Source organism: Acartia tonsa, chromosome 5 (genome assembly GCF_053477335.1).
Source record: "Acartia tonsa isolate MP-2025a chromosome 5, ASM5347733v1, whole genome shotgun sequence".
NCBI lineage: Eukaryota > Metazoa > Arthropoda > Copepoda > Calanoida > Acartiidae > Acartia > Acartia tonsa.
The window spans coordinates 37,358,693-37,375,140 of NC_137264.1; the positions used below are offsets into that span (position 1 = coordinate 37,358,693).

General features: G+C 38.7%; 1 protein-coding gene across 6 annotated transcripts in view; it reads right to left on the minus strand.

The window, feature by feature from the left end:
• The window catches only part of LOC145320005 (proton channel OtopLc-like), a 118,792-nt gene that overhangs the window by 33,813 nt on the left and 68,531 nt on the right, over positions 1–16,448 (minus strand). For all 6 annotated transcript variants that reach the window (XR_013880102.1, XM_080162437.1, XM_080162438.1 and 3 more), the window contains 4 exons: positions 16,136–16,201; positions 14,631–14,690; positions 14,197–14,245; positions 4,875–5,017 (listed from right to left, as the gene is read on the minus strand). Coding sequence is in view for 5 of the 6 variants with exons in the window: in XM_080162437.1 (XP_080018563.1) it covers positions 4,875–5,017; positions 14,197–14,245; positions 14,631–14,690; positions 16,136–16,201 (318 nt within the window). In the remaining variant the exon portion in view is untranslated. The remainder of the gene's footprint in view (positions 1–4,874; positions 5,018–14,196; positions 14,246–14,630; positions 14,691–16,135; positions 16,202–16,448) is intronic.

The following is a 16,448-nucleotide window of genomic DNA, read 5'->3' on the forward strand; positions in this document are numbered from 1 at the left end:
AGGCTATGTAGGGGCTATGCTATATAAATTAAGGTATGGGGCTATTAAGGGGCGATGGAGAGGCTATGTAGGGCTATGTTATATAAATTAAGGTAAGGGGCTATTAAGGGGCGATGGAGAGGCTATGTAGAGGCTATGTTATATAAATTAAGGTAAGGGGCTATTAAGGGGCGATGGAGAGGCTATGTAGGGGCTATGTTATATAAATTAGGGTAAGGGGCTATTTAGGGGCGATGGAGAGGCTATGTAGGGGCTATGTTATATATATTAAGGTAAGGATTATATAAATTAAGGTAAGAGGCTATTAAGGGGCGATGGAGAGGCTATGTAGGGGCTATGCTATATAAATTAAGGTAAGGGGCTATTAAGGGGCGATGGAGAGGCTATGTAGGGCTATGTTATATAAATTAAGGTAAGGGGCTATTAAGGGGCGATGGAGAGGCTATGTAGGGGCTATGTTATATAAATTAAGGTAAGGAGCTATTAAGGGGCGATGGAGAGGCTATGTAGGGGCTATGTTATATAAATTAGGGTAAGGGGCTATTTAGGGGCGATGGAGAGGCTATGTAGGGGCTATGTTATATATATTAAGGTAAGGATTATATAAATTAAGGTAAGAGGCTATTAAGGGGCGATGGAGAGGCTATGTAGGGGCTATGTTATATAAATTAGGGTAAGGGGCTATTTAGGGGCGATGGAGAGGCTATGTAGGGGCTATGTTATATAAATTAGGGTAAGGGGCTATTTAGGGGCGATGGAGAGGCTATGTAGAGGCTATGTTATATAAATTAAGGTAAGGGGCTATTAAGGGGCGATGGAGAGGCTATGTAGAGGCTATGTTATATAAATTAAGGTAAGGGGCTATTAAGGGGCGATGGAGAGGCTATGTAGGGGCTATTTTATATAAATTAAGGTAAGGAGCTATTAAGGGGCGATGGAGAGGCTATGTAGGGGCTATGTTATATAAATAAAGGTAAGGGGCTATTAGGGGCGATGGAGAGGCTATGTAGGGGCTTTGTTATATAAATTAAGATAAGGGGCTATTAAGGGGCGATGGAGAGGCTATGTAGGGGCTATGTTATAAAAATTAAGGTAAGGAGCTATTAAGGGGCAATGGAGAGGCTATGTAGGGGCTTTTTTATATAAATTAAGGTAAGGGGCTATTAAGGGGCGATGGGGCGATGGAGGAGCGATGGAGGAGAGATGTAGGGGCCATCAAAGTACAATGTAATATAAATTTGTGGAAGGAGCGATGAAGGGGCGATGTAGGAGCGATGGAGGAGCGATGGAGGAGCGATGTAGGGGCCATCAAAGTACAATGTAATATAAATTTCAAGAAGGAGAGATGAAGGAGCGATGTAGGGGCGATGTAGGAGCGATGAAGGGGCCATGGAGGAGCGATGTAGGGGCCATCAAAGTACAATGTAATATAAATTTCAAGAAGGAGAGATGAAGGAGCGATGTAGGGGCGATGGAGGAGCGATGAAGGGGCGATGGAGGAGCGATGTAGGGGCCATCAAAGTACAATGTAATATAAATTTCAAGAAGGAGAGATGAAGGAGCGATGTAGGGGCGATGTATGAGCGATGTAGGGGCGATGGAGGAGCGATGTAGGGGCCATCAAAGTACAATGTAATATAAAATTCAAGAATTAGAGATGAAGGAGCGATGTAGGGGCGATGTAGGGGCGATGTAGGGGCGATGTAGGGGCCATCAAAGTACAATTTAATATAAATTTCAAGAAGGAGAGATGAAGGAGCGATGTAGGGGCGATGAAGGAGCGATGAAGGGGCACTGGAGGTAAAGGACTATGGAGGGGCGATGGAGAGGCTATGAAGGAGCCATCATGGGGCTATAGTATAGCCTCTTATCATAAGAGGCGATATTAACGCCCCTTCAAAGGAGCTATTAAGAGGCCATGAAGGAGCTATAGCATAGCCTCTTATCATAAGAGGCGATATGAACGCTCCTTAAAAGGGGCTATCACATCGCTCCATATGATAAGAGGCTATGCTATAGCTCCTTGAAGGAGCTATAGAAAATCATCGCCCCATATGGAGCGATGTCATGGAAAGGACTATACCCGAAGTTTCTGCTACATGGAGTGACCTGCTAACTTTAAATATCCAAACAATCCATATCTTCAATTGAAACTTTCAGGAATTGTTCATTTTATAATTCTGCCACATAATATTCCCGTTACTTTAGGGCCATTTTGAAAACAGTTTTTTTTTCTCAATAACTCTAATATTGCCTTTTAAAATTAATTTAAAATTAGCTTGATCAAAAAGAAACCTTTCCAACGCTCTCAATATAGTTACAATTCAATAAAAACAAACCATTTTTAATATTTTATAACTAATTAATTACCTTTTTCTATAGATTTAAATGAAAGCCAATTGTAGGAAAAACAAGCTATTGGGACATTTAAAATGAGAAAGCCCAATCTTTCCCGCTTTTGTATTTCTTTTGAGGAACACGATTCCAGTTACGTCATATACGTTTCGGGAAAGAAAAAGGGAAGGGGGGAAGAAAATCTCTTCAAAAGAGATGGGAGAAAAGGGAAGAGATTTGCTTCCCCCCTTCCCTTTTTATATGACGTCACAGGAATCGTACTCCTCAAAAATTATACAAAAGCGGGAAAGATTGGGCTTTCTCATTTAAAATGATTTTTTGCGAATTATATATTTTATGGGAGTTTATTTTTAAAAGTACGGTACGGCTGTAGATTTTGGGAATTTGATGGAATGAGCAAAATTGAACTAAAAGTCTAGAAATAAAAATATTAATGATAATTAAACTTTTCTAACCTGCGATTCATGATTTCTTAATTTTTAGAACGCCAAAATGAAATTTTTCTTGATAAACTTAATTTAAACATAATTAACTTAATTATTTCTAAATCTTTAGATTTATTAGACTCTTTACTGAGAATAACAATAATTAAAAAGCAATTTCATTTCAACTGAACATGGACCACAAAATTTTTGTTAAGAAAAAAAACTTTTAAAAAGCCCACACTTAAAATTTAGGTAATATTTCCACTACTAACAAACAAAATTGATAAAAATAGGATGAAATTTTTTTACATTCTTTTTTAATGTTTTAAACTGGATTCAAAAACATTGCGAAAAAAAAATCTTCGAACTAAAAAATATTGAGAAAAATTCCTTCATTTAAAAGATCCTATAATGTTAATGATAATCTTTCTAGTGTCCCATGTAAAAATTAATTGAAGGGGTAGTTTAATGGTCCACTTAGCACATAGGGGATAACACCAAATAATAAATAAACTCCGTCTAAGAAATTATATTTAAAATTCCAAATGTTCGTCTTTCCCTCTGAATAATATATATGTCTGAAACATGTGGGGGGAGGGGGAGGGAGTTAAGTTTAGATATTATATTGAGTTAATAGAAGTATGCAACATTCTAGTCCTATAGATTGTCGACAATCCTATGGAAGCTATGGAAAATATTTAGTACAATTTTCCATAAAATGGTCTTTAATAGACTGCCTATAATCTTTCACATAAAGTCAGCGCGTTCAGTAAAAACGATCTTTATTCTAAAACTTTTTTTACAATAATTTATTATATTAACCCTTAACAGTCGGGCCCCTTGCCGCACCTTAATCAGTCGGGGGGGGGGGGGGCGTTCAACGCCCCCCCTCATTATCTCAGTTCCTATTAGAGCTAGAGGGCTAAAATTTTTTGTGCAAGTCCCCTGTGTTATGGTGAATTTCCGACCTTAAGTAAGTCAAGGTCAATTTCCGCTTCCTTCACCCTTTTATTTAACAACCTTTGTTTTTAGGTCCTTTTTTACTTAAAAATTTCAAACGGCTGTAATTTTTTTATTTTTAAAGCTAAAAGAAAATTTTTTTTTGCAGAAAATGTTTATTTTATTTAAATTTTATATTTGAAATATCAAAACATAAGTTTCAGCGGCCGCAGCTGTACTTGGCAGCTCCCAGCCGCCGCAGTCGGCGGTCGGCGGGAAAACGGCGTCGGATCTTTATGAAATTTTAATACATTATGTAGACATGTAATAAAAGCTTAAGTTTAAAATTTGAAGTCTCTAAGTCAAAAATTGCGGCCACAGGAGCATTTTAAAGATTTCTGGAGACCTGGAGGATCAGGACCTGCAGGATCATACCTGGAACCTGAAATTGACTTGAACACCTGTATTTAATATGAGGATGTACTACTAGAGGATATTTTAGTATTTTGGTAAGATAAAATGCTTTGTTTAAATCAAAAACAAATTTTTGTTCTTTACCTGGATGACCCTGCCAGGTTTGCTGGCATCCTGTGCCCGCCAGGATGGAGATATTCAAAAAATTCCAACTCTCAGTTATGTGTCATACCCATACTTAAAAAGTCAAGCAGTTTGGGCTCTTCATCTTTCACACACAGAAAATAAGATAGAAAAAACCGGATGGGGGGGCGTTCAACGCCCCCCCCCCCCCCCCCCCGACCGTTAAGGGTTAAATATCCGATTTTTGGAACTATGATTCCTTAGACAATAAGATACAATATTTTTAAAGCTTCCCTTTACTGATGTTGTCAATGTCATCCTTGTTATTAAACCTTATTTATTAAAAAAGTAATTAGCTTTTCAAAAATAGAAAATTAATATTACGTTATATTAGATTAATCCAGAAAGAATGGGGACAATAACGTTTTCTTACTGTTTAATTAACAACTTTGGGGACTTTTGCTTAATTTTAATTGGTCGGTTTATCAAGTTAAAGCCATATAATAATCTACAGAGTGGGGTAATTTTCTGTGTCATAATTGGGGATGTACATCAATTTATCGGCCATTGTCTTATCCCTTTAGATCCCTGAGATTAATCTATCTCACAAGTTCTTACCTTATCATGGCAAATCTCTGAGATATCCTTGTGCCCCTGAAGATGGTCATATGCAGGTTGCTGGTGGTGTTGGTGAGTGTCTGCTTCATCACCATGACTGTTGTCATAACCGTGACTGTTTTCCCCGTGGACACCATACCCCTCTAATCCAATATATTATTCATACATTATGGTCAAAGCCTCTATTAGATAAGTAAAATGATGCATGTTTGTCTGTCCTTCTATCTCCTAAGATCCTTTTACTTCTATTGAATATTTAGTTCTCATATAGTCAATAATAAGTAATATAAAATCCTATTTGGTTGAGATAGAGGGTGGAGGGGGGGGGGGTGTTTCGGTACGCATGCCTTGCCGTACACGAAATCTTAATCTCCAAGCCCTCCGAATGACCAACATGTGAATGTTTACAAATGTGTATTTATTACCATGAAAACGGTGCATCTAAAACAAAAATATAAAAATTAATAACATAATATTAATGGTTTATTATTTTTGTATATCGAGGTTGCGTGATTTCAATTTAATTAAAAATATAAAATTTCTAAAAAACTTTAAATTGGCACGAAACATATTAAATAGCATCAGAAATTGATAATTTTAGGTTCAAATGATCAATAAAATTAAGGAAAATATTCGTATGTCAAAAGTTAGCAGTTAAATGGTCTATTTGTTGAAAAATTAATGTTTTAAATTTCTTCGTAAAAATATACCATACTACACTTATTATTAAGAATTAAAGATAAATTCTTACCACATTATACGTCAAACTAAGCAGGAAGGCTTATTTGAGATCTTCCACGGATTAGAGCGCATGTATATCCATCCAATACATTATTTTTATTCACGTAGCTCTTCACATGGGAATCAACAAGGAAAAAATGTGCGCGCCTTTGTTTGTTTACAAGCTAAGCGCGGAGATAGTTAGGAATGCCGCGTAACACACTCATTCTCTGGTATAAGGAAAAGGGAATTAATGGGTTCGAACTTGCCAGGGAATACAAGAAAATCATTCCAACACACACCCGTCTAGTCACTGGGAATCGAACACAATAACTCATCTTAACATCATGCGTGCAGACAGTGTCCACAAAATCACAATCTCATAACGCATAAATTACAAGAGTTTAAAATGGCATGGCCATCAGGCCTAAAATTAATTATGGTAACTTACGAACACCACAATAACTCAAACCGACTCCACTACCACATAAGGATAGGAATAAGGAATGGGAAAAGCATTCAACATTCATGAAATGCACATTTACCACTCACACATCTCATTAATCATGGCCTCATAATCTCAATTAAAGTTAGAATTACAGACCATGTAATTGCGAATACATGAATTAATAATCAATAGTACCTAAACTTTGATTAGGTACCTACATAATAATAGGCAAATGATTTTTATATTAAAAATCGCATCAATAATTAAATAATCAACTCAAACTTTTAATCAAAAGAAAGAAAGATTAAATAATGACATTTTTTCTACTAAATCTTTTTGCTAGAAAAGAAAAATAGAATTTTCATAAAAAACTTCTCAAAATTAAGCATTTCTCCAGCGGAAAAATACTCGGCTTACATCTAGACATTCTTAGATAAGATAGGTAAATCCTTAAATCTAACATGTTTAATAAAATAGATACTTAAATCTAAATAAAATATGACTGTAAAAAAAATCATCAAACATCGGAAAATTAAAATTTCATAATTTTAAATCTTCGTGAATCAAAATTGCGTAAATAAAATTGCAATTGAAATATGCAAATTAAATTACCAAAATAAAACAAAAGCTCAATTATAAGAAAAGAACTTCTTTAAATGCTGAGTTTGCAATTTCTCTCTGTTTTAAGAAGAAAGCAACTTGTACATATTCATACAGTCAAAATTAAGGCAATTTGGGGCCTCAGTTAGAATGTACCCCTCAAGATACAAACTAACCAATCTTTCAAATATTAATAATGCCGTGTTCCAGCTATCCTGACGGACGTCATGTCTTTCCATCACAATTTTTTGATACTGCATAATTTCCGACAGGATTTCTGGCGCAGGGCTCCATCAACTGAAAATAAACATAATTAGTGATGTTTAAATCAAATCAAAAATTAAAAGAATCATGAATAATTCAAGAAACTTTAGAATCATCAATCAAAGCAATCAAAATAAAATCATCTTATGCTTTAGTTTTGCCGTTCTGTAGTATGTCTGGCCGAGGTAACAGAGCTAAGATACACTATAGAGCGGTCTTATTAAGCTTAAATCTTCGAACTCAAAGAATCTACTTAATTCAAGACGAAAAAATCTGCATTTTTCTTTAGGTACATCGGTTAAAAGGTAAATAGAAATAATTTTAATATATATGTAATATTAAATTATCTATGTGATTATAATAAATCTTAAGAAATATTTATATGATGTAAAAAAATCTCATTGTGTTACTTTTTTATCATATCGAATTTCAATCAAACGAGTATAAAAATGTTCGTATTTGCGTAGGTACCTAGGAAAATTTCCGCGAAAAAAATCCCTGGTCCCGGAAAGACTTAAATCATTGAAAAAACTTGCGTAAACGTATAAATAACTTAAGTTTGCATTTCAAATGAAAAAAATCTTGCGTCGATTTGAAAGTTTAAACGAAATTGAGTTAAGATTTGCGTTTTTTGTCTTTCGAAAAAAATCTGATAAATCTACCGTAAAATAAAATTCAAAGTTAAACAAGAACGATACTTATACTAAACTTTGGGTAGATTGATCTTGAGCAGACGTCTTGCGGAAGTCTCGTTACTCGTGGCGGCTGCGTCATCTGATAATTTGAACTTGCAAACCACGGTCCTCCCACCTGGGCGCACTTCTTCCACACGCCCCAATCTGAACTTCTTCATCAAATTTGTGCTATCGTCGATCAGCACCACGTCTCCCGGCTCGAGCAGCACCTTGTTGCTGCGCCACTTGACGGACTTGAGTAGCTCAGGCATGAGCTGCTCCTTGTACACCTGATGGAACTGACGGGTCAACTCCTCCAAGTTCTCCAGCCTCCTGGTGATGGGCTCTTTACAACCTGTCTCAAAGGTGCAGATTGCATCGTTGGTCCTGCCGCCTAACAGATCAGCAGGTGAAATTATTCTCCAGCAATTGACGTCATCTCCTTGGGTGGCGTAGGTCAATGGCTTAGAATTCAGGACTCTTGCAGTCTCAGCACACAACACCAATAAATCATTGAAGGTTACAGTAGCACCAGCCAACTTCTTGTTCAACACACGCTTGACCAGCCCAACCTGCCTCTCCACAGTACCCACGAACGAGTGTGCTGCGGTGGGCACCAGATGCCATTCAAAATGCATTCGGGTATCCTTCAAAAGTTCATCCATAATTCGCTTGGCACCGGCCATATTGGTGCCTCTGTCTGTGGTAACCCTTCTAGGCATATTGTAAAACGCCTGAAGTTTTCTCAAGCCGACCAGCACGGCTTCAGTTGAATAATCAGTCAACACATCAACAAACACAGCCTGTGTAAATCTACAGGCCACAATCAACAACCAAACTTTGTACTTGGTCTTGGAACTCCTGGTACCAACGCCAGGCTTCGTAACTTCGATCGGCCCCGCAAGGTCCATATGCACCTCCTTGAAGGGCATAGAGGGCTCGACACGATCAGGCAGAATATTAGCAATTGCGGGACTCGAACGCTTGGCATATTCAATGGAACATGCAGCACAACTCTTGACCACTTTCATAGCCTCCATGCGGCCATGTGTGATCCATGCATACCTGCGGCTTTGCGCCAACGTCTTACGATGGCCTCCATGCCCCAATTCATCGTGGGACTGTTGAAGGATGAGCCGCGCCAGCCTGTTGTGGCGGCTGAGCAAGACAACACCTGGGCTGTCCTTCATAATCTTCCTGGGGCCTCCAGCAGCGGCCTCAAGAGCCTCATCTCCTCTCCCGGACATTTTCAATATTGTAAATGTCCTAAGAGGATAACATCCATCATGACCTACAATGGGCCAACAAACCTGGACCTTGTGATGATAAGGTTGAAGGGAGTCGAATTTCCCCTCGGCGTCCATGGTCATCTCCTTCTCTTGGTTGAAGGAAGTCAAAAACAGGTCACAAACAGAATCCATGTATGTATTTGTGAAAGTATAGTTCTCATAATGCTTAGAACTATCATTGTTGCTAACATCATCCTCAATTGTTGTAACGCCACGTTTCTTGATAAGCAGCGTTTTAAAGCAGTTGGCAGCCTTAAGAACTGCGGCTACAGTCCTCCTTGCCTGCCTGTAGGTCCTTCTTGCCAGGGACCTCCAGAAATCATTGTCCACTACCTGTGTGAACATTACCTTGAGCTTCGCCATCTTGGGATTTAGCTCGCTCTCGGGAATGGATGCATTTACCTCACCCGCCGTCTTAACGGGCCACTGGTCCTGTTCCAGGCGCAACCAGCTTGGACCTTCTTGGTATGTAGATCCAGGTTGTACATCCTCAATCGTACACAAACCACGCGTTGCCAGATCGGCAATGTTGTGCTGGGTTGGAACCCATTTCCAATCTTCAGGGCTCGTCAACTGTTGTATCTCAGAAACACGATGACTGTTAAAAACATTTAACATAACACTGTCACTGGATAGCTGAGCTAGGGCACAGCTGCTATCACTAAAAAATACTTTGCCAGAAATGTTGAAAGGTAGAGCTCTGGCTACAGTATCCACAAGCCTGGCCAAAATTAGACAACTAAGCATTTCTAACCTTGGTATAGACTCAATCTTCACTGGTGCGACACGTGACTTGGCGCAACACAAAACTACATCATATCCTCCAGGAACTGGCCATCTCAGGTAGGTGATGGCTGCATAGGCCTGGTTAGATGCATCGCAGAAACCAACAAGCATTGGAAGCCCCAACGGCTTATCAGGAACCATCGAACGTCTGAACGACACATTTCCAAGTGCCGAACGGTCCTGGAGGCTGGACACGAGCTCCGACCTCAACTCTCCAGGTATAACATCATCCCAGTTACATCCATGTATGCAAACTGAGCGCAGACAAAGCTTGGACTTAAGCAGCAATGGCGCTGCTAGACCCATTGGGTCATAAAGTTGTTGCACAATTCTCCAAACTTCACGTTTAGTTATCAACTCAGGTAGACTTCTCCAGAGATCCTCCAGGTCCAGATCCTCTAGTAACTTTCTACCCTTAATCTTCTCGCCGTGGTTAGCTCTGACAGGTAGGAACAACTTATCCTGTTTAGGGTCCCAAACGAGGCCCAGAACTTTTACACTGTCAACATCATCTCCAGAATAAACAACAGATTTAAACTTGAAATTGCCAGGTGCAATCATATCCTCCAGCTCTTGGACCAGCTGGACAGCTTCAGGTTTACTATTATGACCGCTCAAACAGTCATCCACGTAAGTACAAGTCTCCAATTTGACCGATGGAGGATCTTGATACAAAACAAATTCAGAACTGAGTGGTTGCTGAACATCTCTCCACACATCCTGCTGGGCTACAACGTCACAACCTCTAATTTTCTCAGATCCATAAACATCTTGAACATCCTGCTGGGAACGTCCACCAAAAATACGACCAGTGAGTCTGAGGGCGGTCACGGCCATATCTCCAGCCAAGGCCTCACCAAAGTTGATGGTTTTGGTAAGGTAGACCTCTGGCTCTCCATCAACTGTATCAGCGAAAAAAACACGTTTCAGCTGAGAATCTTCATAGGTAGCTAATAATGAATTATAGAACTTCTGAATATCAGCCACGAATGCACACTTAAAACTTCTGAACCGGATAAGATTGTGCATCAGAGTATATAATGGAACTGGGCCGTCCATCATAATACTATTGAGGCTTAGCCCCTTGCAGCAGAGGCTAGAATTAGCGCATATCCTCAACGGTGTGGAAATAGACTCTTTATATGCGCAAACTAGGCTCGAGTAATACACGGGCTTAGTATAAGCTAGGTCTTTTGGCGAAGCTTTCTGATACACTCCACGAGACACAGCTTCTTGGAACACTTGGCAGAAGGTGCTGTATTCACCTTTTTTAATCATTCTCTGCCGGTCACGTAAGCAGATCTTATAGGCCTGCTCTGAATTGTCAAATAACACACTTGGCGGCTGCTTGTAGGGATATGAGGCCGTCCAAATATGGTTCTCAAGATCTAATGTCAGACCTTCTTCAATCAGCTGCCGCTTACGCACATCCAAGGCGGACTGCCCGGCAGCTATGGCGGCGCAATGACGGCAGTTCTTACAACCGCTGCACATTGATGGCGGCTGTATTCCCAAACTCTCAGTACTCAGGAACTCCATCTTGCTGACCTCCAACTTCACAGCTTTACAGGCGACAGGATTAGCAACAGTCCTGCCATCTGCAGACACAACTAAATAGCCTGTACCAAATAAGCTTCTGTACAGTCTAGAATCACCAACCATTTTATCTGCACACGGGAACATAGCTGGGGTTAAATGGCCGATTAAAACATCAATCTTGCCGTCGACCATAGAAAAGTTATCAGGCTTCATGTTGAAAATGTCGGCGGCGGCTGTAGGATCAATAGAACGCAACCCTTCTTCAGTACCAATGCTGGGCACTACCGCCGCCTCCAGAATATGTGAATTCCGGTTGCGGTCAACCAAACAAATCTTGACTGTAGGACACGCTTGGCTCTTTCCATCTGCCAGAGAAATAGTAGCTGTGCGACCAGTAGATGGCAACTCTAACTTCTTGGCAATACTTCTAGAAATCAACGTCAAATTTGCTCCACTGTCCCACATGGCATTGACGGTGACTTGACGTTTGTCAGCCGCCAACGCCGGGACCTGCTGCAACATCAGCATAAAATTGTTCTTGCTAAACAATTGTGACTCATACACTGCCGCAACTTGTCCACTAGCAACCGATTCATGTAATAATGAATTATGAGGCTGGTTGCAACTGTCAATGGTACAGCTGCCAAGCTTATCGGCTCTGGGACAATCGGCCACCCGATGCCCTTTTTGTAAGCAGAGCAAACAGGCGCCTATCTTCTTGATGAAGACTTTGCGTTCAGGAACAGACATATCCCTAAACTTGGAGCACTTGAACAACAGGTGATCAGAGTTACAACCTTCCGACGGGCAAGGCTGTTTCTTCTTGGTCTTAGCTGGAGACCCAGGTTTACCAACGGCTGTAGCTGCGGCCGCAGGATTACCTTTCTTCTTGGAGGGGGTGTCTACATCGAATGAACACCTCATCAAAATGGCGCCACGCTGTTCCTCTATAATCTTCAACAGCTTAGGAATATTTGGGGTATCCATCGAGCCCAACGCCAGGTTGAGCTTGTCCTGGAAATCACGTGGCAACTTTTTGGATAACATTTCCAAAAGAATAATGGTCAACCACTGGCTTGTGGTGACTTCCTCATCATCATCATCCTTAGTCAGCTGCTCGAGCTGGCTAACTGCACCACCAAACTCTGCTAAGACTGTCACAATCTGGTTGGAGTCCGACGGTTTAGGCTTCTTCTCCCATTGGTTGAAAAGGCAGAGCATCTGACGTGTTTTGGACTTAAAACGTGCGTCGAGGTAAGCCCATTGAGATTCATGTGATTGAATCTGAATTAACTGAAGTCTCAACTCTTTATTTTTGCAGACCTTTTCACTGCTCAACAATAACTGTAAATATGACGGGTCCTGTCCTACGGTAAGCTTTTTAAAATTGTCCTTGAAACTTACGTAGGCTGACTCTGAGCCGTCAAAGCTTGGAAGAAGACGTTCGTCGACACGATTCATATATCCTGGCGTGAATATAGAACCGGTGCCGAACTGTGGTGTGCCAAACGGCGACACAAATGGCGATGCTGTCGAAGCACCCGCCGTCGTTGTAGGCGGCTTCACAGGTTCAAGCTTAACCTCGGCCAGCCGTTTCATCAAAGCAGACAAAGTGTTTATAATTGGTTCTGGTAAGGGAAAGTATGACCCTTTAATAACTTTCACAATCTTTATGCAACGATCATATAGTTCAGCCTTATGGTCAGGCAAATTATCACCAACTAAATCAACAACACTTTGAATGTCACTGAGCTCCTCCATAGCATCTAGAGCATCTTTTAGAGCGTTATAATCTTTTTGCACAGTAATTATATTAGAATAAATGTCACTAAACTCCTCAAGCTCTTGGATTCTCACTCCAAGCTTGCTAAAACCGACCATAATGCTATCGAATGTCTCGAACTTGTCATGGACAAGGATTGACTCCTTAGTGAAATGTCTAACATCAAGCTCTGAAGATTCACTGACCAACTTCATCACTTTATCTAGTTCACTGGTTAGGGCCTCGACGGCTGGGCGCAGCCGTAGTCCCAGTTGAGCGCCTTTATTCTTTTTAGGACCCATGATTGTCACAATAATTAACTGTACTGATTACGATTATAATAGTGTGTGGTAAGGTATCACAACCAACACATTCACAAAACTTCACAGATATTTTCTTAGCCGCATCTGTTCTGTCTCGTTTTCATTGTTTCGGTACGCATGCCTTGCCGTACACGAAATCTTAATCTCCAAGCCCTCCGAATGACCAACATGTGAATGTTTACAAATGTGTATTTATTACCATGAAAACGGTGCATCTAAAACAAAAATATAAAAATTAATAACATAATATTAATGGTTTATTATTTTTGTATATCGAGGTTGCGTGATTTCAATTTAATTAAAAATATAAAATTTCTAAAAAACTTTAAATTGGCACGAAACATATTAAATAGCATCAGAAATTGATAATTTTAGGTTCAAATGATCAATAAAATTAAGGAAAATATTCGTATGTCAAAAGTTAGCAGTTAAATGGTCTATTTGTTGAAAAATTAATGTTTTAAATTTCTTCGTAAAAATATACCATACTACACTTATTATTAAGAATTAAAGATAAATTCTTACCACATTATACGTCAAACTAAGCAGGAAGGCTTATTTGAGATCTTCCACGGATTAGAGCGCATGTATATCCATCCAATACATTATTTTTATTCACGTAGCTCTTCACATGGGAATCAACAAGGAAAAAATGTGCGCGCCTTTGTTTGTTTACAAGCTAAGCGCGGAGATAGTTAGGAATGCCGCGTAACACACTCATTCTCTGGTATAAGGAAAAGGGAATTAATGGGTTCGAACTTGCCAGGGAATACAAGAAAATCATTCCAACACAGGGGGGGTGGAGTTCTTTATATTTTCTATTCAAACTGTTAAAATGTATAATACATTTTAATAAACCTTGAAATACTTTTTATGGACAAGATGATCTTTTTTTATAATGTAGAATAATATTGTTCCTAAATGACTTAGAGACCAGTTAGATTTTGTTTGATGTTTATCCAAACTCTGAAAACAATATCATTGGTATGAGCTATGCTTCTATAATTTCTTGCTGAGACTCACCTTAACTACATATTCAACTATTTTATAGAGTACTAACGGATTCGCCCTGAGAGGCCTCTGAAGGCATCAACTGTCCATCTTAAATTTAGTTTTAAGAAGAAAAAGTAGAATTATTTTTATGTGGGTAATTTTTTCATGAGGCGATTGCACTTGGTATGACAGATGTGGTCCATACCCCAAAAAAATGTATAAAACATCTTTCCCTGGACCCATAATAAATGTAAAGGAGAACCATTTAGGTTCAGTGGTTAGCGAGCTGAAAGACGCATATCCTGGTACTTATATGATCACTCCATATTTGTCATCTTAAGGATATTTAAATTTTTACCTTAAATTTTTGTTCAATATATGCTGCAGTTATCTCATGCTTGGTTTCCATTATCAATACCTAAACAGACAACAGGATTAGTTTTAATTAAAACATACGTCTTTAGAAATCACAAAGCTGACAACATCTAAAAGTAGTGATGCTGTGAAATATAAAAGTAGACTTAAGCGATAGGGTTCTCTTTTACTATGTAGGTTCATAACTATTTTGGGGGAGGGTTCCACCACCCTCCCAAAAGAAATCGATCTAATGAGAAAAAAAAAATTATAATGGGCAGGTGTCATCTCCCTCCCCCACCTTAGAGGCCTCTAGAGGCATAGCTGCTAGTAAAATGAAATAGTAAAAACAATATATTTTTTTTCTCTAAATAAGATATAATAAAATATCATTTATGTATAGATATTTTTTTAATAACTTTTTTCGTGTTATTTTTATGATATTAAAATTCTACGTGAAATACCTCATAACAAAAGAATAAGTTACGTAATTTGTTCCTGTTAAGAAGCTCGGCTAATCTATAATATGGGTCTGCAGTACGTCTGTTATCGATATCCATGTACTATAATTTTACAATTTATCTATGATTTTAAAATTACTTAAAATATTATAAGGGAGAGGGGATTTTTTTTCGGGGGCGAATCTCCTGGGAGGGTGAAGTTTCTCTTCCTAAAAATAGTTATAATTCTTTCCTAGTTTTTAAGTAAAGGAGAACCATATCGGTCCAGTGGTTACCTTGATCCTTCACTGCACAGTAAGACATCCGTTTTACTTTTCATATAAGGATAATGACAAAATAGTTTTTCAAATTTTAATTCAAATGCTACTTATGGATATAATCTTCTTATGTTATATTGTATGTTACTTGAAATGTTATTATCAATTCATTATAAAAGTTCAATTTGACGTATTCAAATGAAAAAATGTCATATGGTATATAATTATTACTACATATTTAAATAAAATTTGAGGCAAACGCATGCACAGGATTTTTGCTACACCGATATACAGAATTTTTACGGGGACATGGTGGTTATTTTGTCTGACAATTTTTTCAGGAGGTATTATTCACCCAATTTAGGAATTAATCATTCAGATTTTTAGTTGCAAATATAGGAAATTTTTATTGTGAAGATTCCTCGGATCAATGACTATCTATACTTAACTTACTCAGCTTGAACAAATATGATTTTCAATGGGGAAAATTCAATTTTCTCAACAACTTTGTATATGTCAGGAATCTAAAGGGATAGTTAGGACAAAGGACGATAAAGGGATACACGTAACACATTATAATAGAGAATAATAATATCCATTTTTTTAATTAAAATTATTTGTGGAAAAGTTTAGAAACCCCAAGGTTTAAACCAGCCAAACAAGATATAATAAAAGTACCCAAAGTTTTTAACAACAAATAAGAGGAATTAGTTTAAAACCTTGGGTACTGGCCAATGTCCCCCCCCCTGGCTTCTACACTACAACTTACTTTGTCCCAAGGTCTTGCTTACCTTTAACCAAATGCAGAGGTTGGTAGCTATCATATGCATAAGTCCCAGTCTACCAACAAGCTTATGCTGAAAAAAATATATTTTTTAACAATTTGACCAGAAATGAGGTTGGTTTCCCTAAAAGAGGTTGTTTTTTTACTTTCAGGTTAGGTTATATTTGATAGAGGTTAGCACCACAGGGTTAGGGCATCACAGGTATAGTTCCCGCAAGATTTGAGCCCACCCCCCAGAGGTAAGGAATAAAAGATAAACTGTACCCCCCTCACTTATTTTAAACTTATCTAAAAAAATAAGAAGGTTCTGTACTCGTTCT